The sequence below is a fragment of the Myotis myotis genome, unplaced genomic scaffold, assembly GCF_014108235.1.
Source record: "Myotis myotis isolate mMyoMyo1 unplaced genomic scaffold, mMyoMyo1.p scaffold_m19_p_11, whole genome shotgun sequence".
Taxonomy (NCBI): Eukaryota; Metazoa; Chordata; class Mammalia; order Chiroptera; family Vespertilionidae; genus Myotis; species Myotis myotis.
This window is the reverse complement of record NW_023416315.1, coordinates 62,037,605-62,062,156: the sequence shown is the minus strand read 5'-3', so window position 1 is coordinate 62,062,156 and position 24,552 is coordinate 62,037,605. Positions and strand designations below refer to the sequence as shown.

Below are 24,552 nucleotides of genomic sequence, written 5' to 3'. Positions count from 1 at the left end.
TGGCTTTTATTATGTTGAGGTATGATCCTTCTACTCCCACCTTGCTGAGAGCTTTTATCAAAAATGGGTGTTGAATTTTGTCAAATGCTTTTTCTGCATCAATTGATATGACCATGTGGTTTTTTTCTTTCAATTTGTTTATGTGATGTATCACGTTTATTGATTTGCGAATATTGTACCATCCTTGCATCCCTGGGATAAATCCTACTTGGTCATGGTGTATGATCTTTCTGATGTACTGCTGGATCCGATTTGCTAAGATTTTGTTGAGGATTTTGGCATCTATGTTCATGAGGGATATTGGCCTGTAATTCTCTTTCATTGTGTTGTCTTTACCTGGTTTTGGTATTAGGGTGATGCTGGCTTCATAGAATGAGCTTGGAAGTGTTCCTTCCTCTTGAATTTTTTGTAGTAGTCTGAGGAGGATAGGTTTTAGTTCTTCCTTGAATGTTTGGTAAAACTCCCCTGTGAAGCCGTCTGGTCCTGGGCTTTTGTTTGCTGGAAGCTTTTTGATGACTGCTTCAATTTCTTCCATAGTTATTGGCCTGTTGAGATTTTTAGATTCTTCCTGATTGAGTTTTGGAATGTTGTATTTTTCTAGGAATTTGTCCATTTCCTCCAGGTTGTCTAGTTTGTTGGAGTAGAGCTGTCCATAGTATTTTTTAACAATCATTTGTATTTCTGTGGGGTCTGTTGTTATTTCGCCTCTATCGTTTCTGATTTTGTTTATTTGGGTCCTCTCTCTTTGCTTCTTGGTGAGTCTGGCTAGAGGTTTGTCAATCTTGTTTATCCTTTCAAAGAACCAGCTCTTGGTTTCATTGATTTTCTGTATTGTTTTTTTGGTCTCTATGTCATTTATTTCTGCTCTAATCTTTATTATCTCCTTCCTTCTGCTCACTCTGGGGTTTTCTTGTTGCTCTCTTTCTAATTCTTTGAGTTGTAGAGTTAGATGATTTACTACCATTTTTTCTTGTTTTTTGAGATAGGCCTGTAGAGCTATAAACTTCCCTCTCAGGACTGCTTTCATTGTGTCCCATAGGTTTTGGATTGTTGTGTTTTCATTGTCATTAGTTTCCAGGATGTTTCGAATTTCTTCTTTGATTTCATTGGTAACCCAATCAATATTTAATAGCATGCTATTCAGCTTCCAGGTGTTTGAGTATTTTGGGTTGTTTTTATTGTAGTTTATTTCTAATATTATGCCATCGTGGTCTGCGAAGACGCTTTTTATGATTTCAATTTTCTTGAATTTGGGGATACTCTGCTTGTGACCCAATATATGGTCTATTTTTGAATATGTCCTATGAGCATTTGAGTAGAATGTATATTCCCTGGCTTTCGGGTGAAGTGTTCTGAAGATGTCTATTAAGTCCATCTGATCTAGTGAGTCATTTAGGATTGCTGTATCTTTGCTGATTATTTGTCTAGAGGACTTATCCAGTGCTGTCAGTGGTGTATTAAAGTCCCCTACTATGATTGTATTGTTGTCGATGTCTCCTTTGATATCTTCCAGGAGTTTTTTTATGAATTTGGGTGCTCCTGCATTGGGTGCATATATGTTTACCAGGATTATATCTTCTTGTTGTATTGATCCCTTTAGTATTATGAAGTGGCCTTCCTTATCTCTTGTTATGGCCTTCACTTTGAGGTCTATTTTGTCCGATATAAGTATTGCTACCCCAGCTTTCTTTTCCTTTCCATTTGCCTGAAAGATATTTTTCCATCCTTTCACTTTCAGTCTGTGTGAGTCCCTTCTAATGAGGTGGGTTTCTTGTAGACAGCAGATGTATGGGTCATGTTTTTTTATCCATTCAGCCACTCGATGTCTTTTGTTTGGAGCATTTAGTCCGTTTACGTTTAAAGTTATTATTGAAAGGTAGTTGTTTGTAGGCATTTCTGTTTTTGTGTGGCTGTTTTCTTTCTGAGCTTTTTATTTCTTATTTTTATACCAGTCCCTTTAGCATTCCTTGCATTGCTGGCTTGGTGGTGATAAACTCCCTTAGCCTTTTTTTGTCTGTGAAGCTTCTTATTTCCCCTTCAAGTTTGAATGATAGCCTTGCTGGATAGAGTATTCTTGGATTCAGTCCTTTGCTTTGCATCACTTTGTAAATTTCCGTCCATTCTTTTCTGGCCTGATGTGTTTCTGTTGAGAAATCATTTGACAATCTAATGGGAGATCCCTTGTATGTAACTTTCCGTCTCTCTCTTGCAGCCTGTAAGATTCTCTCTTTGTCCTGAACATTTGCCATGGTAATTATGATGTGTCTTGGTGTGGGTCTTTTTGGGTTCACCTTGTTTGGGACTCTCTGGGCTTGTGTGACTTTTTTCTTCCCCACCTCAGGGAAGTTTTCTGATATTATTTCTTCTAATAGGTTTTCTAATCCTTGTTCATCCTTCTGTTGTTCTGGTACCCCTATTATTCGTATGTTGTTTCGTTTCATGTTGTCCCAAAGCTCCCTTAGGCTCTCCTCCTGTCTTTTCATTTTTTTCTCCAATTGCAGTACATTTTGGGTGTGTTTTGCTTCCTTGTCTTCTAAATCACTAATTCGGTCCTCCGCTTCTCCTAGTCTACTGTTGATACTTTCAATGGAGTTTTTCATTGCAGCTATATCACTCTTCATATCTTCTTGGGTCTTACTTAAGTTGTTGATTTTTTCATCTGTTTCTTCTAGCTTCTTCCATATGTTATCGATTTTTTCATCTGTTTCTTCTAGCTTCTTCCATATGTTATCGATTTTTTCATCTGTTTCTTCTTGCTTCTTGCTGAGGTTGTCGATTTTTTCCTCCATCCGGTTTATGCACTCTAGGACCCTTATTCTGAATTCTTTTTCTGTCATGTTGCATGCCTCTGTATTACTTAGCTGCTTTTCTGGAGAGTCCTCCTTCTCTTTCCTTTGGGGGTTTCTTTGTCTACCCATGTTTGATCTCACTGACATATCTAGACGTTGAGTCGTTCAGTGGCTGCTCCCTTGGTGGCAGTGACTCCTTGGTCTGCGGTTCCTCTTCGGGCGGTTGCGGTAGCAGCTGCTCTTCAGTTGGCAGCAACTCCTCTGGTGGGTGCTGTTCACAGCTGTGGTGGCTCTTCTGGCTGGTGGGGCGAGGTTTCACGTACAGCTGCTGTTCCTCAGCAGAGGGTGTGGTGCTCAGGATGTTGCTGTTGCTTGGATCTGCTGTGTTGATTTAAAGGCACAAAATACAACACAACAAGGCACCACGTACCAGGCACTATACACAAATATATTCACGATATTAATAACCCCAAATAAAGGTGACCACCTGAATTAAGAGAATTAGGGGATAAGGAAGAAGGAAGAGAAAAAGAGAAAAGAGAAAAAAGAAAAGAAAATTAGGGACCAAAAAAAGGAGTGCAAAAATGAAATTGGGAAAAAGGAGGGGGGAAAGTAAAAGCGAGAGAAGAAAGGAAAAGAAAAAAAAGAGCGAAAAGAGAGAATGAAGTGGAAGAGGGGAAGAGACTTTTTATATGAGGAGAATACTCCTATAGAACAGCCATTAATCCCAACAAATTCCAGCAACAGCTCCCTGGAGATAAATGCAAACTAGGAACAACCAATAATATAACGATGAAAATAGAATGGAGAACACTAATCCCAAAATAAAATAAAGAGAAAATAAAATGGCACTTTAAAAAAAAATGGTAAAATGGTAGCAGTAATAATACTGGTTAAAAATAAGAAGGTAGTAATTAAAAGGGTAAAATCCGGTGATGGAAAAAAGAAGAAAAAAAAAAAAAAAAAAAAAGAGGAAAAAAAAAAAAAAAAAAAAAAAAAGAAAAAAAATTGGTTTCTTAGTTAAAAGGTGAAAAAAGAAAAAAAAAAATATTGCAGTAGTGAAGGTCCTTCGGTTCTTCTATTCTTCAGTGTGGCTCGCCTTAGACCTGCCAGGTATTCAGGAGAGTGTTGAGTTTCCCTGCGATACACTGTTCCTCTGTGTTGTAAACCACAGTCCTTATTTTAAAGCAAGCCGCATTTGTTTCCCAGACTGCCTTATTTTGTGTTTAGCAAAGAGTCAGTTTGTGGGTCAGCCTCTGGGTGGCAGTGTTCTGGGGTTGGCCTCTGAGGCTACAGGGCCTCTCTGTCCAGTGGAAGTTCACTGCCCAGAGCTGGCTGCGTAAGAGTTACCAGTGCTGTGTTGTTGCTGGGATTGAAAATCCCTCTATAGGCCAGACCCTGTTAACTCCCAGGGACTGATCAGGTTATTTTAATCCTTGATCTCCTACAGGGTGGAATCTGGGTGTGGCTGTGCTCCTTGCCTGGGGGCTGGGGGGAGGAGTCTCACTCTCCGGAGAGAATGGCTGCCTCAGACGTGGGCTCAGGGGTGTCTCAGCACTCAATTCGCTGCCACCTCTCCCGGCCCCCCTTCTCTCCTCAGTCTCTCCCCAGATTCCACTCCTCCGCACACTCTCCCTCTCTTCAGCACAGGTGAGTGTCTGTATCTGAAATGTCCCATGAACAGGGTTCAGTGAAAACAAACAAACAAACGCCGGCCGCGGAAACGGGGAAGGCTTGGTTTCTGTAAGCTTCTTCTTTTACCGGGACTGCATGGTCTGGTCAGCTCTTCAGGCTGCCCCCTTTAGGCCCAGTCCTCCGTGATCACAGAACCCAGCTCTCAATTCCCCTGGCGGCGCCAGGAATCCCGAGGTTCTCCTTTCCCCCGTCAGGGGCTGTGCCTGTCCCAAGGGACGCGGCTGTCTGCCACGCGGTCTCCCTCCGACTCTCTGGGCTCAGAGGTCTGGCAAACTTTCCTGCCCAAATCCCTGGTTTTTTTACCTTTCCAGGGGAGTTCTGCTCTTCCCGGCTGTAAACTGTCTCGCCAGCTGAGGAATTTCGCCAATTCGGGGTGGATGTTACTAGTTTCAGCTGCTCACTCCATTTGCTCAGGGACACGACCTGGGACGCGTCTGCCTATACCGCCGCCATCTTCCTGAATCCCCATGTTTCACATTCTGAATCTGCCTGATGGCTTCTTGTGTGCCATTTAATTTGTTCTCTTATTTCCGCATTCCCTGTTTTCTGGTAGTCAGAGCTAGAGGCTTGGTTGGATTCAGATTAAGTTTTTCGGCAAGAATGCAATAGTTGTGCACTTCCTATCATACTAGTGATCATTCAGGTGCATAATGTTCATTTGTCCCAGTTTTACCGCAGCCAAAAGTTATTCAGTGGGTTCAGGTGCTGTCAGCCTGGTTCTTGCATTATAAAATTCTCACGAGGGCATTTTGGGGGAGTCTTTCTCTCAGAACCAGAAGGGCTCAGCCTCCTCTTTTTGGGGTGAGAGGACGGGAGCCCTGCTGATTCTCCAGAGAGAACTGTAAGCAGCTCGCCCCATCCATGGCGCCCATTTCCATCTTTGGTCCCCAAAGAAAACCTTCACCTTGCTTGTGCTCTGGCTTATCTCTGGATGTTTGTTCCTTCCTTGGTGGATTTTTCAGAACCGACTTTGGAGGAAGACACGGTCCCTACATCCTGGAAGCCCCTGCATTGGTGTTGATCCAAATAGAAATTGGAACGCCAGCTTTGCCGGTAGGTTGGGGAGCTGGTGTTCAAATCCTGCTACCCCTGGGTAGCTGGTCCACAGGGCTCCAAGCTGGCAGAGCGGGAGCCGGGTTCCAGGCTGGCTCCATTGCTGATTCACTGAGAGATGGGCGAATCCCTTCCGCCCTCCCCTCTGTGTCTCATTTTTCGGTTGTGTTTAAAAAGGAATTTTGTGTGTGTGTGATTTTGAAAGGCAACAACTTAGCAATTCCTGTCCTCCTGAGAGAACACTAATAGCTAAAAACCATCACAGTGTGAGACATACACATCCATGCCTCTTCCTCATACCCTGGCTGCCCCAGCTTGTCCTGGGCGAGTTCCTGGGTGGGTGGAGGGGTCTTGGAGGCGACTCAAAAGAGAGCAGTTAGCACTTTTATTTTTGGTTTTGCTTTGTTTTTTAATCCTCACCCGAGGATATGTTGTTTTTTAAAAAATCAGTATTACTGATTGGTTGCCTCCCATATGGGTCTGACCAGGGATTGAACCGGAAACCTGGGATGTGCCCTGACCTGAATCGAACCCGCCACCTTTCGGTGTGCGGGATGACCTCCAGCCAGCTGAGCCACACTGACCAGGGCAAGCATGTTTCTGTAACAGACAAGATCTTTTTTTTTTTAAAAATATATTTTATTGATTTTTTACAGAGAGGAAGGGAGAGGGATAGAGAGTTAGAAACATCGATGAGAGAGAAGCATCGATCAGCTGCCTCCTGCACACCCCCCACTGGGGATGTGCCCGCAGCCAAGGTACATGCCCTTGGCTGGAATCGAACCCGGAACCCTCCAGTCCCCAGGCTGACGCTCTATCCAGTGAGCCAGACCAGCCAGGGCACAGACAAGATCTTGTGGTCTATCCTTAGATATATACATATGGGATGGAAAGAGAATAAGAATTAGGACACTTGGGTTATAAGTTCCTACTGTTTAAAACCACTCTCATAATCTTGCCAACTGTGTGTCACGTACTTTCCCCAAGATTATTTTATTTACAATTCTTCCGACCTCGTGAGTGAATTTTATTATCCGAAATGAGATAGTGGACAATCTTAAGAGTTTATGGTTGAGTTAGGATCTAAACTCACCTTACAATTCCAAATCCAAATAGTTCTCTTTCACTCTCCCACAGATGTTTTGTTCTTAATATAGTTCTTTTACTTGCCTAGAAATACCACACCAACCAGTGGGGGCGGAAATAATGTGACTGGGAAAGGAGCCGATAAAAAGTTAGGTCAGATAGTCCGCAGCTGGAGTGGTTTTACACACCGGATACCTCAGGGAACTATATTGTGAAGTAATATTGAAGATAGTGTTTCCAACACCTGACAAATAATCAAGAGATTTTAGCCACAACAATAGATTATTTTGGCAGTGCCTTGCCATTAAGATCTGAACCAAGAGAACAAGTTGACACCAGAATAAATGGAGTCATTTTCATTATTAATTGGTATTCATATTAATTATCTAGAATACTTATTAATTACATCTCATTGTCAAGTGTGATATTAATTATTCATGACAATTGTTAATGATACAACACAAGGTCAACTACCCTTTTAAAGGAGCCCTGCCAGTTTTCTTTCTCAGCTGTGGCAGACCTAACACCCCGACGTTCCACTCCTGCACCTCAGTATACACACACCATGGGCTAGGGGCATCTAACAGTGACCTGTCCATTGCCAATACCTTCCGTCCATCCTTTGGATTGTGGATCCTTCATTTCTGTCTTTTTGGCCTATGGGTTAATGTTTCTGCTTGGGCTGCCCCCAACAGGAAAGGGAGCCAGTGGCAATCCTTGCTCCGAAGTGTACCATGGACCCCATGCCAACTCAGAAGTAGAGGTGAAATCGGTGGTAGATTTCATTCAACAGCACGGGGATTTCAAATGCTTCATCGACCTGCACAGCTACTCGCAGCTGCTGATGTATCCGTATGCGTACACAGCCAAGGAGGCCCCGGATGCCGATGAGCTGGTGAGTAATGGGCGGCCTTCCGCCCAGCCCCAGGCCTGCTTTACCTTCGGCTGCTGCCAGGGTGGTTGCTCTACAGCTTTATAGGGAAAGTCTGGGAGCCTGGGCTTATTTCTTTAAGGGCCCAGGCTTCTTTCCCTGCCCATCAGACCTACGGGGGATAGGAAGCAGATGGTGCCCTTGTTTCTGTGTTTGCTGTGACTTCCAAGAACCACACCTGATCCTTGTCTTTCCTTCTCACTTGTTGTTCTGACCAAAACTTATGGCAGACCCGCTGCTTGCCAAGAGCCGGGGTGGCATTGTGTTGGGCGAAGGGGAGGTGCTCCTCACTCCAGTGAAGGTGGAATTTAATTTAAGTAGGGTGTAGGCCACAGCGTAGGGGTGCTCTGTGTCTCATACAGTGACTCACCCTAGGATGTGAACAGGCACGGAGGGTGGACTGATGGAGCTGGGCTGGCATCTGCAGAGTGACTGCAGGCCTCTCCCCCTGTGCTGGTCGGCTTTCACATGCCCCTCTGCCCAGGCCATAGCTGGCCCATAAACCTCCCAGCAGACACAGGGCTCCTGGCTTGGTGTGGGCAGATTCCAGTCTCAAGTAGGCACTCTGCATAGAACACATCGACACTGAGTGGCCAGATTATTATGACCACCCCATCAGTACAATGAAGTGAATTAGTTATGCAAATAATAATAATAATAATAAAACCTTGAGAGTATTTGCTTAGGAAGTTTTCAATATTCAGTATTTTGGAAGTGTCAATGAAGTACTGATGGGGTGGTCATAATAACCTGGCCACTCAGTGTATATATGGCAGCCCCACCTCTACCTTCAATCTGGAATACCCAACTCTTAGAAGGTTTTCTCTTGAACATACTTGGCCTCACCTCATGTTCATGAACTTGACATTCCCTTCCCTTAGGATAGGTGAAGATGGTGGTGCCTGTAACTAGATTCCCAATGGGCTGGTGAGCAGCCCTCCAGGTCTTTGGAGAGCTGGAGGGTATATAATACATATGCTTTCAGAATGCATATGTGTCTTTTTTCACCTCCTTCTTTACCCCCTCCCCCAAACTAGTAGTAAAGAACTGGGGTGTGATGGGAGATGGAATTCCCCTCATTTTGTAATCAGCCTTATCTTGAGTTGATTGGGAAAGAAGAGGAGACCAGAAGGGAAAATTGGGGGAGCAACTGAGAATCTTCCAAACCAGTACAGTGCAGAACAGCTGAGGAATGTCAGACTGCGGGACCCACTCTTTCTCATTCCGCTGACTCCCCTTCCTAGGACGAGGTGGCGAGGCGTGCGGCTGAAGCTCTGGCTTCCCTGTCTGGCACTCAGTACCGCGTGGGTTCTAGCGCTACCACTGTCTGTAAGTATTTATTCTTTATTTAGAAAAGGCTTTGAGAGGAAACTTGAGATGGAGCAGGAGAAGAGCAGCAAGTTAGACTTCCTCCGCTGTAATCTGATTGTCTTTGTTGTTAGTAATAGACTAAAGTTATGTCAAACCTGTGTGGTAATAGCTGTTGCAGGCGGTCATCTTCATCAACATCATCCCTACTGTCTCATGCCATTTATCATGTGCCCATGATGACTTGCCTGCCGGGGTGGTGTGGTCTACATTCCTTCTCTTTCATTACAGATCCTGACATGGTTTATCAAAAATTCATCAAGCCCATCATTCCATTTTCTTTTTGTCCTCCCTATCATTCTATTTTCAATGGAAACCCACATTTGAATGGGCAGACTCCGGTGGTAGTAGTCGGTGGATGAGACTCCTTCACCTTGCTATCAGAAATGAACACGTGTTGGAGCATGGCAGGGTGGGAACTGGGTTAGGCTGTCCTCCCAACAGTGGTTAGCATCAAGCCAGAAAAAGAGGGGGGGAAAAACACACCAACACCCCAAATCTGAAGATGGTCTTGAGGCTCAACACCTACAACCTCAACCTCCTTTTGAGGAAATACCTTTGTTTTGGTTTCTCACTGGAGTGTTTTCATCTGAACAATTCACTCTATTCCTCTCTTGCTTCCAGTCCCTATGTTTTGTGAGTCTGATTTCTAAATTAAAAAATTGAAGAAAACGATCATTCTCCAAGACACCAGCTATAAATGGGAAATAAACATACAAATGTGGGGAGCTCAGCTCGGACCCCTTTTAAGTTAGTGTCCTTCTTTTTCCCACTAATGCCTCCTCTGTAGTTTCCAACAGTTGATCCACCCTCAGAGCCCCTGAAGACTTGTTGATACTGGATTTGTTTCCTCTTCCGTACTGTAACCCACTCTCCCATTCTACCTGCTTTATTTTCCACTAGCTGTTCCCTTCAGTCTTCATCTTCTGGGAAGATTCTTATTGATTGATTGATTGATTGATTTGAGAGAGGAAGGGAGAGGGAGAGAGATAGAAACATCAATGATGAGAGAGAATTATTGATTGGCTGCCTCCTGCAAGCCCCTTACTGGGATTTAGCCCGCAACCCAGGCATGTGCCCTTGACTGAATCAAACCCAGGACCCTTCAGTCTGCAGGCTGACGCTCTATCCACTGAGCCAAACCAGCTAGAGTTATGGGAAGATTCTTTATCTCACCTCCAAGGTCCTCTGATCTCAGCCCTCGTCTGTGTTTCATAAGTCACAGTGCTGCATAAGGCAGGTAGCATGATGTTGGTGTTTGTGTTGCTAATTGCAGCAACAATTCATTAATTATTCATGCTTTATTATTATTAGTGTTGTTAAATGGGAACTCCTCAGAGAATAAACACATCAGGGAGTTTCTCCATCCTCTGCTTAATTAGTCAGAATCGCGTCCTGGACCAAAGAGAGCTAAACAAACTGGGTAGGAACTCTCTGAGGAGGACCTCTCAAAAGATGTTTGTGGGTCATCAGGATCCTGACTTCTGGGTCAAATACCAGGTTAAAGAGTGGCCTTGTCCTCTCACATCAAACGCATTCTTCTCCCCAGCTTAGCTGGGCCCAAATCACGAGATACTCATCAGATGCCTCCAACAGAAGAGGAGGAAGCCTCCTTTGAGTGTTGCCCAGGAGACATATTATTTCCTACCTCTTTTCAAGAGCCCATCTTCTGTATTCATTATGGGCTTTGACTGCCCTCCTTGCTTTCCAAAAATGTAATTAATTTTTGTATAATAACACTTGAACTCCGAGGGCTATGGAATATGCTATACAAATAGTTGACGTTTGCCCTTTGAGAGCTGGACTTTTTCTTGGGTTTACCATTTTAGATGAAAATCATTCTAAAATCGATGAAAATCATTCTAAAACAGAATTCACATTTTCTTGCCTTTTAAAACAGATCATGTAGAAGAGATTTAAGCTCCTTTCTTTTTCTTTCCTTTTTCTTCTTCTTCTTCTTCTTTTTTTTTTAAAATTGATCTCAGAGAGAGGAAGGGAGGGAGAGAAAGATAGAGTAACATGGATTGACTGCTTCCCACATGCACCCCAACCGGAAATTGAAGCCACAACCTGGGTATGCGCTCTAACCCAGAATCAAACCTTTTGGTGTCTAGGACGACGCTAAAACCAGCAGAGCCACACCAGCCAGGGCTAAGCTCCTTTCTTTATGACTCAGTGGCCTCCTGAATATCAATTGTTATATCCTGAAGGCCTACTGTGCCCTTTTGGACTAGTTAATCCCTGTGTTAAACGGCCCGGCCTGTTTTGCCTCTTTAATTCTGTGTCTGCTTTTTAGAGTTTTCATGTCTCCTTCCTCTGGTCAGACTGTACTGCTTTCAGGCCAACTGCCTCCAGGAACCCTTTCCTTTCCTCTTACTGATTTTGATCTACTAAGGGCTTGGAAACAAGTTCTCTGGGCTGGTTTGGCTCATTAGATTGTGGGTATTAAGGATGGCCATTACAGCATTGTTTATTGTCACAGAAGACTGGTAACCCACAAAAGACTGCTAAGCATCTACCTGTCCATCAGTCAAGTGCTGGGAAAAAAGCACATTTGGTGCATTCATCAGTGAAACAGTCCTGGAGTGAATGAGGTGGGCCTATATGTGCTAATAGGGAATAACCTTCAAATGTTAGTTAAGAAATACAGTGTACGGGACAGTGTAAATAGTATGATCCCATTTGTGTTTAAAGAAAAGAAAAAAAGAGTAGATAGACTTTGAACAGGGACCCAAATAAAGCGAAGTTCATGAACTCGATCGCTTTGCTCAGTAGAGGTCTTCTTGCCTCCTTCCTGAGTTTTGAATGCTCTGAAATAGTTGAGCTTGCTGTGTAAGTAACCTCTAGATACCCGTGGGGCCATGGCCTGTCTTTTTATTCAGCATTTTCTCAGGATGGAGAAAGGCTATGGAAACCGCACAAGGATTTCAGAGGGTGTAGGAGAGCATGTCCCATCCTCTCAGGGAGCAGGTACTCAGTGGAACCAGCATCTCTAGAACAATCACAAATGGCATCATGAAAACAACCCTTAGGAACAATGGAAAAACGAAAGGAGCCATGTATTTATTTACCTGACATGTAACATACCACATGGACTAGAAGTAGGTTAAAGAAAGCATAGGCTCGATCACTAGATGGACTTGGGTTTAAATTCTACCCTTGCCATTTTCCATCTGTATTTCCCTGGACACATTACCCATTCTAGGCCTGGGTTTCCACATCTGAAAAACAAGGACAATAATCCCGACTCTCATTGGGGTTTTGAAGGTTGAATGAGATCATAAACATACACTTTCCAGTATAATGACTGGCTCCTGGTGGATGTGCAATAAGTGATAGCTGCTATTGGCATACTTAGTTTATTCAATGCCGTCTACACTTTTGCACTCTTACCCAATTTTTGCTCTGGTGGAGTTTGAGAAGCAGCAGGAAAACGGGTCTCTTGCTTTTGGCAGAGGGATGTTCCAAGGGCCGTGCTTTCTCCCTGGGTATCAGTTATCTCTTGCTATGTAAAAAGTTATCCCGAAACTTAGCAGCTTAGAGCAAGACACATTTATTTTTTTAAACTGTTTCTGTGGGTCAAGAACTCAAGAGTGGAGTAACTAGGTGGGTCTGGCTCGAGGTCTCTCATGAGGTTGTGGTCAAGATGTCTTCCAAGGCTACAGTCACCTAAAGGCTGGACTGGGCTGGAGGTTGCTTCCTCCGTGGCTCCCTCAGGTGCCTGATTGTTGGGAGGCCTCAATTCTTCACCACATGAACCTTTTTTAGGGCAGCTTGTGTGTCCTTACAGCATGACAGCTGGCTTTCCTCAGAGCAAGTGGTCCAAGAGAGAGCGAGGTGAAAGCCACAGTAGCTTTTATGGCCTAGCCTCAATGGCCCCACACCTTCATTTCTGTAGTCTTTTGTTAGTTACACAGGTCAGGTAAGCCCTAATCAGTGTAGGGGGCACTATATAAGGCAGTGATGGCGAACCTTTTGAGCTCGGCGTGCCAGCAATTTGAAAAACCCTACCTTAACTCTGGTGCTGTGTCACATATAGAAATTTTTTGATATTTGCAGCCATAGTAAAACAAAGACTTATATTTTTGATATTTATTTTACATATTTAAATGCCATTTAACAAAGAAAAATCAACCAAAAAAATGAGTTCGCATGTCACCTCTGACACATGTGTCATAGGTTCGCCATCACTGATATAAGGATGTGACTATTGGGGGACAAGGATCATTGGGGCTGTCTTGGAGGATGTCTACTATACTCGGTCTCAGTAGAGATTGGTTTTGCATGACCTGCAGGAGTCTATGGAATTAGTGACAAGTGGGGGATGAGGATTTAAAATCTCTTCATTTGAGACTAGTGAAGACCCTCATGGTGTAGACAGCCTGAGACATATGGATCAGGCCAATGTCTGTGTCATAGGCCTAATGGTTTGCAGAAAGAACTCTGGGTCCCTAAAGAACCACAGGCAGGCAGAACTCCCGGCCCCTTCTCACTTAACCCTGAAAGAAACTGCGCTTCAAAGGTGTTTTCTCTTCTGATCTGCAGATCAAGCTAGTGGGAGCAGCGTTGACTGGGCGTATGATAATGGCATCAAGTATGCATTCACTTTTGAGTTAAGAGATACTGGGCACTATGGCTTCCTCCTGCCCGCCGACCAGATCATTCCCACTGCAGAGGAGACCTGGCTGGGGCTGAAGACCATCATGGAGCATGTGCGAGACCACCTCTACTAGATGAGGAGCCTGCTCTGTCTGCACTTATATATCCCCCATGTAGGTGCGCATGCTGAAGCCATATTAAAGGGAGATTGTTCCTTCACATGTGCTAGAGCCCTCTGGCTTTGGAGAGGACAGAGGCCAGCCCCTCTCCAGTGCCCCTCCCTGAAGGTCCTACATTACGGTGGCACACCTGAGAGAAGGGCTTCTGTCACTTGCCATATTTTTGTCCTGTTGTTTCTCTGAACCCTTTGTATACCTTTCCTTGGGTCACTCTTAGGATCACCCCTCACTGGTGGCATGTCTCTACCTCATTTTTAGAACAAAAGGGTGTCTGAGATGGCTCTCTAACCTCATTCAATCTAGCCAAGCTTGTGACCTTGCTCTGGTGGGGGACCCGAGGCAGGTGCTGTGGGAAATAATGCGGTCTCAAAGATGATACAGAACGAACTTCCTTTAATTTATCTCACTTCTTGAACGTATTTTTCTTTGAAAAACAAATCCTGCATGGTCATCAGTATAGGTCATCTTTACCCCCCCCCCCCCACACACACACACACACACTTTTTGTTTTTAAGTTTTTGGTCTGAATATAAAGTAGGTTGTCACTACTCATCACTGGGCCCCAAATTCCCAGATACTACAGTTCTGATGAAATCCTTTTTATTATTCAATGTCACTGGGATCCCAGAAGGGCATCTGTGTCACTATAGGTACTGCTCACCCAGACACTCTGAATAAAGTGATGATCTAATAGCACTATTGCTAAATTATCCCCATCTGTCCTATGGGCTCACCTCCACTTCGCCTTTGAACTTACTTCAAAGATCTTGCCCTCACCCTACAAGTCCTAAATCACTCCCCTGGCCTGGATAATCTCACTGCCTTGGCACATTCCTGCTTGTGCTCTGGTACCTCGTGTTTCTTTCTTTTTCTTTTTGTCTTCTATTTTGCACCCTGGCCCATGAGCACCACGGTGAAGCCAGGCTTCATCAGTCAGGCTCCACTTGTTCCATTCTGCCTTAGCGTGTTCCATCTGCACCTCCCCCACTTTTTTTTCTTTTTTCAAACATGTCTGTAAATCTTATCCTTCTGCCTAGGATTTGTGCAGCATCTGGTGTGTGCTCATAAGCCAATAAATATTCAATATGAGTCTTATGATTGTCTCCTTTTCTTCACCTTTACCTGAATAGAAGCAAGCCATGGTTTTGAATATGCAGCTCTTTATAACGTCAAAAGTTCATTTTAATCTCTGTTCTTACCACATGACGTGTAGGAAGACCTTCTCCATCAGGTCGAGGGGCCCCCAGGGCAGCGTTGCCTTGGTGATTTCGTTCTGGTGGTGAGTCTAGTTCTTCGTTTTTCAGCTCAGAAGCTTGATATTCTGTGTCCGTGTTGATTAGACTCAGGGATGCTGACTCACGCCTACAGAGCTCAGATGAGGCATGTGATAAAACCAGCATACGAATTTATTAATTTACATTACGGCATATAACTATTTAGTGAATTGGATCCTCACGTCAGCCTGAACAGTACATTCTCTCCCTGTAGGCAACATACATGGGAAGCCAAATTATAATCAGAAGGTTGTTTAGTGAGCGGGCCATCAGAGCGAGGAAAGTTAATTACAGTCTATGATTAGAATTTTTAATGGTATCCAGCTCTAATACACAATATATCCAATTCTATAACCAGAACACACCTGCCAGCCAGCTAGCTGGTGCTTGTGCTGGCTGGTCAGGGCTGCCTGCGACCGGACAGTGCCTCCTTAGGCATGACAGTACTTGCCTCTGTGACTCACCTGTAACCTGACTGCATTTGTGCCCACCCACCCCCACCCCAAGATGGAGATTGTACTTTAGAGTCCTTAAACAAAGTGTAAAAATCCATAAAAAGAATACCTGCAACTATAATAATATTGAGAACATCTGTTTATTAAAAGATACCATACAGAAAGTTACAAAGTAGGAGAAGATATTCACAATATTCAAAATACACACAACAGATAAAGGCCAGATAAAGGATTCCTACAGATTAATAACATTATAAATAATCCGATAGAAGAATGGCCAAAATATAGGAGCAAGCATGTTACATAAGAGGAAACAGGTATATCTGATAAACATATGAAGAGATGATTATTGATAGAGGACATATAAATCAAGACCATGATGAGATTGCCATTTTATGCTCCTTTAATTTACAAAAGTAAAAAATGTGGGAGAGGGTGTGGATGATAGCGCTCATATATGCATTGTTGGTGAGCATGCGAATTAGTAGAAGCACTATGGAAAACAATTTGGCATTACCTTCCAGAGTCCATACCTTATGATCCAGTTATTCTATCCCAGGCACCCCCCCCCCCCCGCCCCATTCTTGCACGTATATGACAGGAACACAAATGGGAATGTTCATAGCAACACTGTTCCTAATAGCAACAACCCCAAAATGACTCAAAAGTCCACCAGTGGGAGAATGGGTGAATAAAGTATGGTATTTTCACATACTGAAATATTACACAACAGTCAAAATTTAGTGTGATTTTCTTTCTAGAAAGTTCCAAATAACTGAAAAATGTGTGTCTATACATAATTTTAAGGAAGGTATACAGAATTTGATAAAACAGCATAAGGAGGGAAGCAAGGTGTAGGAAAAGCGCCTAGAGCCCCTTTTCCCGGTCAAGTGCACTGATCCCTAGTTGCTATGAGTGTTGGCTGCCAACGGCTCAAGGCTCTTCCCTCCTCTGGAGAATTGCCCTTAGCCAACTGGGGCTGCCTCACCCAGGTGGCTGCCCACCTGCTTTCCCTGTATCACCTCCCCACAGGGCAGCCAATGACTGACTGACTTGGAGCTAAAAGAGCTAGTCTTTTGCCTCAAGGTGGGTCAATGCTATAGGGCAACGTGTGCTCCCATGCTCTGAATCCAGTCTCCAGCTGTTTCTACACACTTGCCTGGCTTTTTCCCTGCACCACCCTGCTTCCCGAACTCCCCTTCTTCTGAGCACTCCTTCAGTAAGTCACCTAAGTAAGAATCCCATCATCCCAGGCTCTGCTTCTAGAGAAATGGACTTAAGACAGTAAGAAACAAAGAACCTGGGATTCTGAATATGATGACCTCAGATGAGGATAGGCAGGGGGATGAGATGGAGATCAGGGCCCTATGGTTAGATGAAGGACCCTAGATTTTGTTTCAGGTTCTGTTTTTTAAAACCCCTAGTTAAGTAGCAAAATAAGTAGCCAAAGAGGGCTATACAGGGATCACTGATGAGTATGCCATGAACCAAGGATTATGATTAATCTATTTCTATGGACCTGAAATCCAATTTTAAGGAAGTTTATAAAAATGCAGATTTTCACACAAAAGGGTGTTATTATTCAACATGCCCTTATTGAGTGTCTAGTGTGTGCCAAGAACAATTTTAGATGCTGGCAATGCAATGGTAAAAAAAAAAGACAAAATTTCTTCTTGCATGGAATTTTATTGAAGTTGGAGAGACAGGAAATACTCAAGTAGACAAATTTAAAAATTTAATTTGGGTAATGAGAGCTGCTTTAAATAAAAAGAAAAGTGGCAGCTGAAAGGAGAGTGCTGGGTGGTGGTCGGGCCTCTAGCCTGGGAAAGTTAGAGAAGCTGGCGTTTGGACTTACATTATAATATTGTTCTGAACTTTCTTCTTCATATTCTTCTTATACTCCCCCAAACCACACGAGAAAGGCGGGCTAGATGTTATTATCCACACTATATTGGTGGAACATTTAAAGAGCAATACATTTCTTGCCCAAGACAAAAAATATGTTCTATTTTCTAAGCGAAAGCCCCACTGCAAAATAGAAAACCTGAGCCATACGCCTTCATGAGCATGACTTAAATTTCTGAAATACATTTAAGTTCAAGAGGCTTTGTACGAAATCAGCCTCTATGGAATTTCCCACTATTAAGAGCACAGTGAGCACTGATGATTGAAAAGGGCATTTTGAGTTCTTTTTTGTAGTCCTGGGGAGGGGGGTTGCTGAGCCGTCTCCAGCCCTTACACTCAAAAGAAGACCTTTGTGAAGTAGCAGACAGGGTGAAGGATATGGTCCATGGCTATGGATGGGATTGGGTGTTGTCCATGTGCTGCCACTTAAAAAGGGAGCCATTCATTGAACTGTCAGCCTCCTGGAAGGCAGACCACATCCACTTCTGTCTTCTGGGTTACAGATGGTGAGGAGAGGGAAGCAGCCCAACTCCTTTACTTAGCCATGTGACCTTGGACTATAATGTAACCTTTGGGAGCCCCACGTTCCATATATATATATATATTATATATTTTGTTAATGCTTACCTGAGGATATTTTTTTCCCGTTGATTTTTAGAGAGAGTGAAGGAGAGTGAGGAGGGGGAGAGAGAGAAACATTGATGTGAGAGAGACACATCAATTGATTGTCTCCCACACGTGTGCAACCCGGGGGCCAGGGATAGAGCCTGCAACTGAGGTACATGCCCTTAACCGGGAATTGAACCTGAGACCCTTTGGTCCTTGGGCTGACACTCTAACCACTGAGAAAAACTGGCTTCGGCTGGTTCCTCATTTTTAAAATGAGAATAATGACTTTATTTACAATGGCTTATCAGGAGACTGTAGTAAGCTACTCTGCTCAACACCATACCTGGCAGTAAAAGCACTGTGTTTGCCGGAGTTCTTATTCTCACCAAATGGTGGAAATTCATTTATGGATTAGGTCATTGGCATTTCCCCTAATTGGAAGACTTTTTTTTTTTTTAACTTTTCATGAGACCTAATGTCAAAGATCTCAACAGTTCACAGAAAATCAGGAGTTGGATTTTAAATTATTTTTAGTATTTGGGTTTGAAATATTGGGGTTCTTTCTCTGGAAGCTTTCCCACGTTAAGTAGAAATGGATGCCTGAAACCCTCACAGGTCCAACTTCCAAGCACAACAGTGTCAGGCATGTGGGGTCATCTTTGATTTTTACAGGTGGTGGGAAGGCCCTGCTGTAAGTCTGTTTTGGGTGAACGTGAGGGTATGTTCCAGCTCTGGAATGTACTATGTAGATAACATTCCTTTTGTATCCCTGTATTTAAGACCAACTATGAAGAATCACTTTTATCATCATCCTCCTTATCTTTCTGTTTGATGAATTCTGGAATTTCGCCAAACCAGACAGCTTGTAAAAGAAATTCTTTCTACCATTTGTACTGAGCCTTAAATCATGAACGCCAGCTGTTTCTGATATTTGAAGTAAAGCTCCAGGTGTACTGGGGGCATCCAGAGAGCACAGGCAGAGTTTTTCTCCCCTAGAATACACCCAGTATTGTGGTGCAGCTGGGCAATTTGCTCCTGTAATGCAGAAAGTGAATCTCATCATTTGCTGTATTTCCTACAAGGCCAGGCTCAGCAGCTAGTAAATATTTGTTGATTCGATTTGCTGCAGGGCAGCAAATTAACAGTTGCATAAGCCATACACTCAACAAGTTAGGGCAGCAGGAAAAGAGTACTTTTTTCCAACAAATATTATCAGGGGATTTCTGGAAAACAGATGGGCCCGTATGTCCCTCAATTCTAAGAGAGACAGAGCATAAATTAAACCTTCAGAGATAAGGAAGACTTGATATTTGTTAAATTGCTTGCATTTTTTGTAATGATTTATAGTCTGAAAATGCTTTTATAGATAATGGATAATTAAATTATCACAACCACCCGGTGATATATGCGCGGCTGGTATTTGTATCCCTATTGAGCTGACGAGGAACCGAAGTCGTAAAGAGAAGGAACACGCCAGCCCACGTGCACATGGATAGGAACGGTGAAGCGGGGTCTCAAGGCCGCTCTACAGAATGTTGGTGAGAAAGCAAAGAGGCCACCATTTGGGACGTGAATGCCTTTAAAACGCGCCAGTTCCTCTGGGTTTGCAGCCCTGCATTGTTTGCCTGGCTTCTGAAGCCTCTGAGCTTCCAGTTTTCATTGAGGAGAAGGAGGTTAGGCAGGAAACAGCAGCCAGGTCACCCTCTGGCTGCTAGCGCTGGCTGATGTCCACTGCCAATGGAGAGAGAGGCGTTGTGTGATTCTGATGGGCCCAACCCCTCCTGGTCTGTGCTGGAGATGGTCACCCAGGGATAATTTGGGAGAGTGTTTTAATTATTTCGAAACATTCAAAATGGACCAAAGGCACTGTTTCTATCCTTTGGGGACCGTATGCCCTTTCATGGGGATTAGATAACCCACAGAACCACAAACCCCCACCGTTAACTATTAGCCTCTGGGAACCTTGGATGACAAAATGTCCACTTCTCTCAACAAACAAATAGATATATTCTGTTTGCGTATTTAAACAGCTTGGCCTAACCTTAGAAAACCATTAACCCAGGGTTTGAGTTTGTAATTCCCTCAAGGGCAAAGCCAAGGTTTTGTTTATTTTGGATCCCAACACTGAAGCACATTATGATGCATCATGATGGTGCAGCAGGCAGGCCCTGATTGAATAGCTGCAGTGGCGCCCCTTCATACCTGATCCCAAAGGAGCCCGGTGTCTTCTTTCCACTTAGCTAACTGGCCGAGGCAGTCTCCCTCCTCGGCTCCCAGTACCTTGCCCTGGCATTGTTCTTTTCCAATGGACGTGAGAAGCACAGAGGTCAGGGAAAGCAATGACCTTCTGCTCCAGTGTCAGCAAATCTGGATGAGAAAGTTCAAGATGCAAGGCCCTTTGATGACCTATCTCATCAGTGAGAGGTATTTCTAAAATGCTTCCAGATGCTGCTGGTGGTGGACAGGTATTAACTTGTTTAGGAGGCATGTCAAAGAAGGCATCGGATCTTCCTCCCCCATCTCCCCCCCTAAGGACATCAAGAGGATTAATATTTAACAGGCACGTTTCTCAATGTCCTCCAGGCTCCCTGGTGCCTGGCGGGAGGTCTAGGAGCCTTCCCAATGACTCTGGAAAACAAATACAGGACTTGTGGAGCCAGAAAGATATCCATTCAAACTGGAAAGTGGACAAATCGCTACGCTGGGGAAGATCTGGCAATGAACAGCACTGGCCCTGGAAGAGGGTGCTCCTCTCCAACTCGTGCCAGGGCTGCAGCGTGGTGGAGGCTATAGGTGCCAACTCTGCAGTCTCACAGGCCAACGTATCATGACCTTTGGGAATTATGCCAGGTCCAGAGATGACTTCCCTTAGTTCCAATAGAAGGAGAGAGAAATCATAACAAGTTGAAGGATGTTTTCCTGAGTTGCTCAAATTCGATGGGGCTTTTGCTCCAGCAATACAGTATCAGGATTTTACTTTTTTTTTTTTTTTAAATATATATATTTATTTATTTCAGAGAGGAAAGGAGAGGAGAGAGAGATAGAAACATCAATGATGAGAGAATCATTGATTGGCTGCCCCCTGCATCCCCCTACTGGGGATCGAGCCCGCAACCTGCGCATGTGCCCTTGACCAGAATCAAACCTTGGACTCTTCAGTCTGCAGGCTGACTCTCTAGCCACTGAGCCAAAATGGTTAGGGCAGGATTTTACTTCCCTGACACTTGGATCCAAATTTGTGGACACTCCTCCAACTGCTACTATCATCAATATTTGAGCCAGAGTAAAGTTGTTGCTTAGGACTTAATGGCCCTGAGTTCCAAGACTGTTCTTCAACACCATGAAGTGTCTCTCACATTTCTCATGATCTCAAAACCCAGGGTCCCAGGAAAGGATGGGCTACACTCTTATCCCAAGAACCATCTTCCAGAGTCAGGCTGCCTTCTCCTTTCATACATGATAAATGCCTGAACATGTATGTGTATAAAGCCTGAAGGGCGAAGTCTAGCAGTGGACACAGATTATAAAGAGAAGTATATTCCCAGTGAGCAAAACCGCTCTACTTAAAGTTGAATGAAAACATCAGGTTATACCAGGGAGCTTGTCAGAAACAGAATCTCTGGCCTTGCTCTAGCCAGCGGTCGCCAACCTTTCGGACCTCATGGACCACCGGTAGGCGACCGCTATTTTAAACCCACGGAATCAGAGTCTGTGTTGAACACGGTTCCCAGGTAATTCACGTGCTCATCAAAGTTTGTGAAGCAATGAGCTAAACTATATATATTACTAATTACACTCTACCTCATTATCTTTAAGACAGGTTCTCTACCCTGGCTATGCATTGGAATCACCTGGGGACTTTTGCAAACTAGTGATGCTTGATTTCCATCCCAGATCAATTAAAACAGAATCTTTGGACATTGGTTTTGTAAAGATCTGCTCAGGTGATGCTAACGGAGAGCGAAGGCTGAGGACCATTGTTTTAAACCTAATTTCTAGTGCTTTCTCTCTCCCTTCCTCCCCTCCCCCGCCCCCCCATGATTTATACATCAGCTGGAGACAAGCCTCCATAGACCTCTTACTTACATTTCTGCACAACCAGATTACTCTAGATTATCTTTTCAAGAATGTTAGAACAACAAACAGCCTGAGCAGACAGAGATAATGTTTCCCTCTTGCGTGAAGGGCAGATTTGCTTACTGCCCAGTATAATAAATATAATCGTTACATTCAAACTGCAGAAAAGTAAAGACAGAGAAAATCTTGAAAGAATCCGGAGGTGGGGGAAAGACCACCTTACCTATGGAAAAAACAAGAATAAGAATTATAGAGGACTTCTTGTTGAAACCATGCAAGCAGGAAGAGAGTGGAGTGAAATTTTAAAGAGCTGGAAGGAAAAAACCACCAACCTGGAATTCTTATCCAGTGAGATTATTCTTCAAGAGTAAAGGAGAAAAACTTTCTCAGATGAACAAAAACTGAGGGTATTTATCACCAGCAGTAAAAAAAAGTTCTTTAGAGAGTAGGAAAGTGATATAGGTCAGAAATGTGTTTCTACATAAAGAAAGGGAAGAAGAAATTGCTCTAAAAGATAACTTTAAAGTAACAATGTATTATATTATTATAGCTTATAAATAAATGAAATATATTTCAAGCAATGTCAGAAGGGATAGGCAGAAAGAATTGGAAATACTCTGGTATAAAATTACATGTGAAGTAGTATAGTGTTATTTGAAGGTGGACATAGTTAAAAGTGTTCATGGCAAACTCTCGGGCAATTACTAAAATAATTTTTTAAAAGTTATACTTGATATTCCAGTAGAGAAGATAAAATATAATTGTAGGAAATGTTCAAATAAAACCAGAGAAGTCAGGAAAAGAGGAGCAACCAAAGAAATAATGAACAAGTATAATAAATACAAAACAGTTACAAACATAGTAGATATAACTCCAAGAATATCAGTGATACATTTAAATGTGAATGCTCTAAATCAGTGGTTCTCAACCGTCTGGCCCTTTAAATACAGTTCCTCATGTTGTGACCTCCAACCATAAAATTATTTTCGTTGCTACTTCATAACTGTAATTTTGCTACTGTTATGAATCGTAATGTAAATATCTGATATGCAGGACAGTCTTAGGCGACCCCTGTGAAAGGGTCATTCGACCCCCAAAGGGGTTTTGACCCACAGGTTGAGAACCGCTGCTCTAAATACACAAGAGTAAGACAGAGATTGTCAGACCAGATAAAGAAACAAGAGCCAACTGTTAAGTTGTTTACAAGAAACCCAGTTTAAATATAAAGATTCAGATATGTTAAAAGAGAAGGGATAGAGAGAGCTATTCCATGCTAACACTAATCAAAAATAAAATTGTAGTAGCTAGCTTAATTTTAGACAAAACAGAAGAAAAATGATTAGGGAGAAAGAGGACCATTATATAATAATGAGGGATTTTATTCTCCAAGAAGACGTAACAATTCTTAACATGTACACACTTAACAACACAGTGTCACAATACACAAGGAAAACAATGACAGAAATGCAAGGAGAAATAGGTAAATCTACTACCTGGCTGGAGACGTTAACACCTTTCTTCCAGTAACTTACAGGTCAAGCAGTCAGAAAATCAGTAAGAATATAGTTGACCTGAACAGCGCCATCAATCACCTTGATCTAATTGACATTTATGGAACACTCCATCCAATGACAGTAGGAATACATGTTTTTCTCAAGCTCTCATGGACCTTTCACTAAGAAAGACCACATTCTGGGCCGTAAAAACAAACAAACACAAAAAACAAATTTAAAAGGATGGAAATCATAAAAGGTTTCAGGTTCCCTGCACTCAGCATTCCTCTCCTATAAGTTAACCTACGGCCTGTGCAGGTGCTGTCTGGCCTTCTCTGTGGACAATGGAGCTCAAAGAACTGGCACCAAAGCCATGAGGAATAAAGTCCTTCGTCTGTAACCCAGGAGTTTTGTGTCTTCTGCTGGCATCCATGACACTGTAGAAAGCTGATTTGTTAGCTTGAAGTCAGGGTAACATCTTCGACCTTTCGGAGTTCTTCACAACATCTTTTATAGTTTTATTCTTCTCCAGACTAGATCAATACCTAGTTACCTGGATTAATCCAATGAATGTCCAAGTGAGGCTATTTGCTTCCAGAATGTTTATTGCCAGCTCTACCTCAGTTGCATCAACTTTATCTCACTTGTTTAATCATGGGCACTAGTAATTTCAGTTTTCCATATTTACAAAGTGTGGGGGACAGCAGCACAGACATCGCTGCTTAGGTGGAATCAAGTAAGGTCAAAAGCTTTCACTTTTGCACAAAGTCTGCTGTTGTACGGAGACTGAGTTCAGCACGTACAGGCAGTGTGACTGTGTGATTGATGCACGCCAAGGAGGACCTGGGGTAAACATGGATCCAGCAAGGCATAGTCTCAAAGTTCTTACCCCGAAGGCCTGCCCTGGGGGAGGATGGTTCTGAGTCTATGTGACAAAAGGAGCAGCAAAGTTTTCAAATCCCAAGGAGACATCAGTGTCCTCAGGCAGAACCTTGCTCATAGCAGCGCTCAAGTAGCTTTTTTTTTTTTTTATGTTTCT

General features: G+C 43.3%; 1 protein-coding gene across 4 annotated transcripts in view; it reads left to right on the top strand.

Annotated features, from left to right (window-relative positions):
- CPA4 (carboxypeptidase A4) overlaps positions 1–14,795 on the top strand; it is a 31,366-nt gene extending 16,571 nt beyond the window's left edge. For 2 of the 4 annotated variants that reach the window (XM_036328686.1, XM_036328685.1), the window contains 4 exons: positions 5,447–5,537; positions 7,319–7,518; positions 8,799–8,883; positions 13,468–14,795. In XM_036328686.1, coding sequence (XP_036184579.1) covers positions 5,447–5,537; positions 7,319–7,518; positions 8,799–8,883; positions 13,468–13,655 — 564 coding nt within the window. In that variant the 3' untranslated portion in view covers positions 13,656–14,795. Of the gene's footprint in view, positions 1–5,446; positions 5,538–7,318; positions 7,519–8,798; positions 8,884–11,404; positions 11,517–13,467 lie in introns of all 4 variants that reach the window. The other 2 variants (XR_004970964.1, XM_036328687.1) reach the window with 2 other exon arrangements.
- The last annotated feature ends 9,757 nt before the right edge of the window (positions 14,796–24,552 follow it).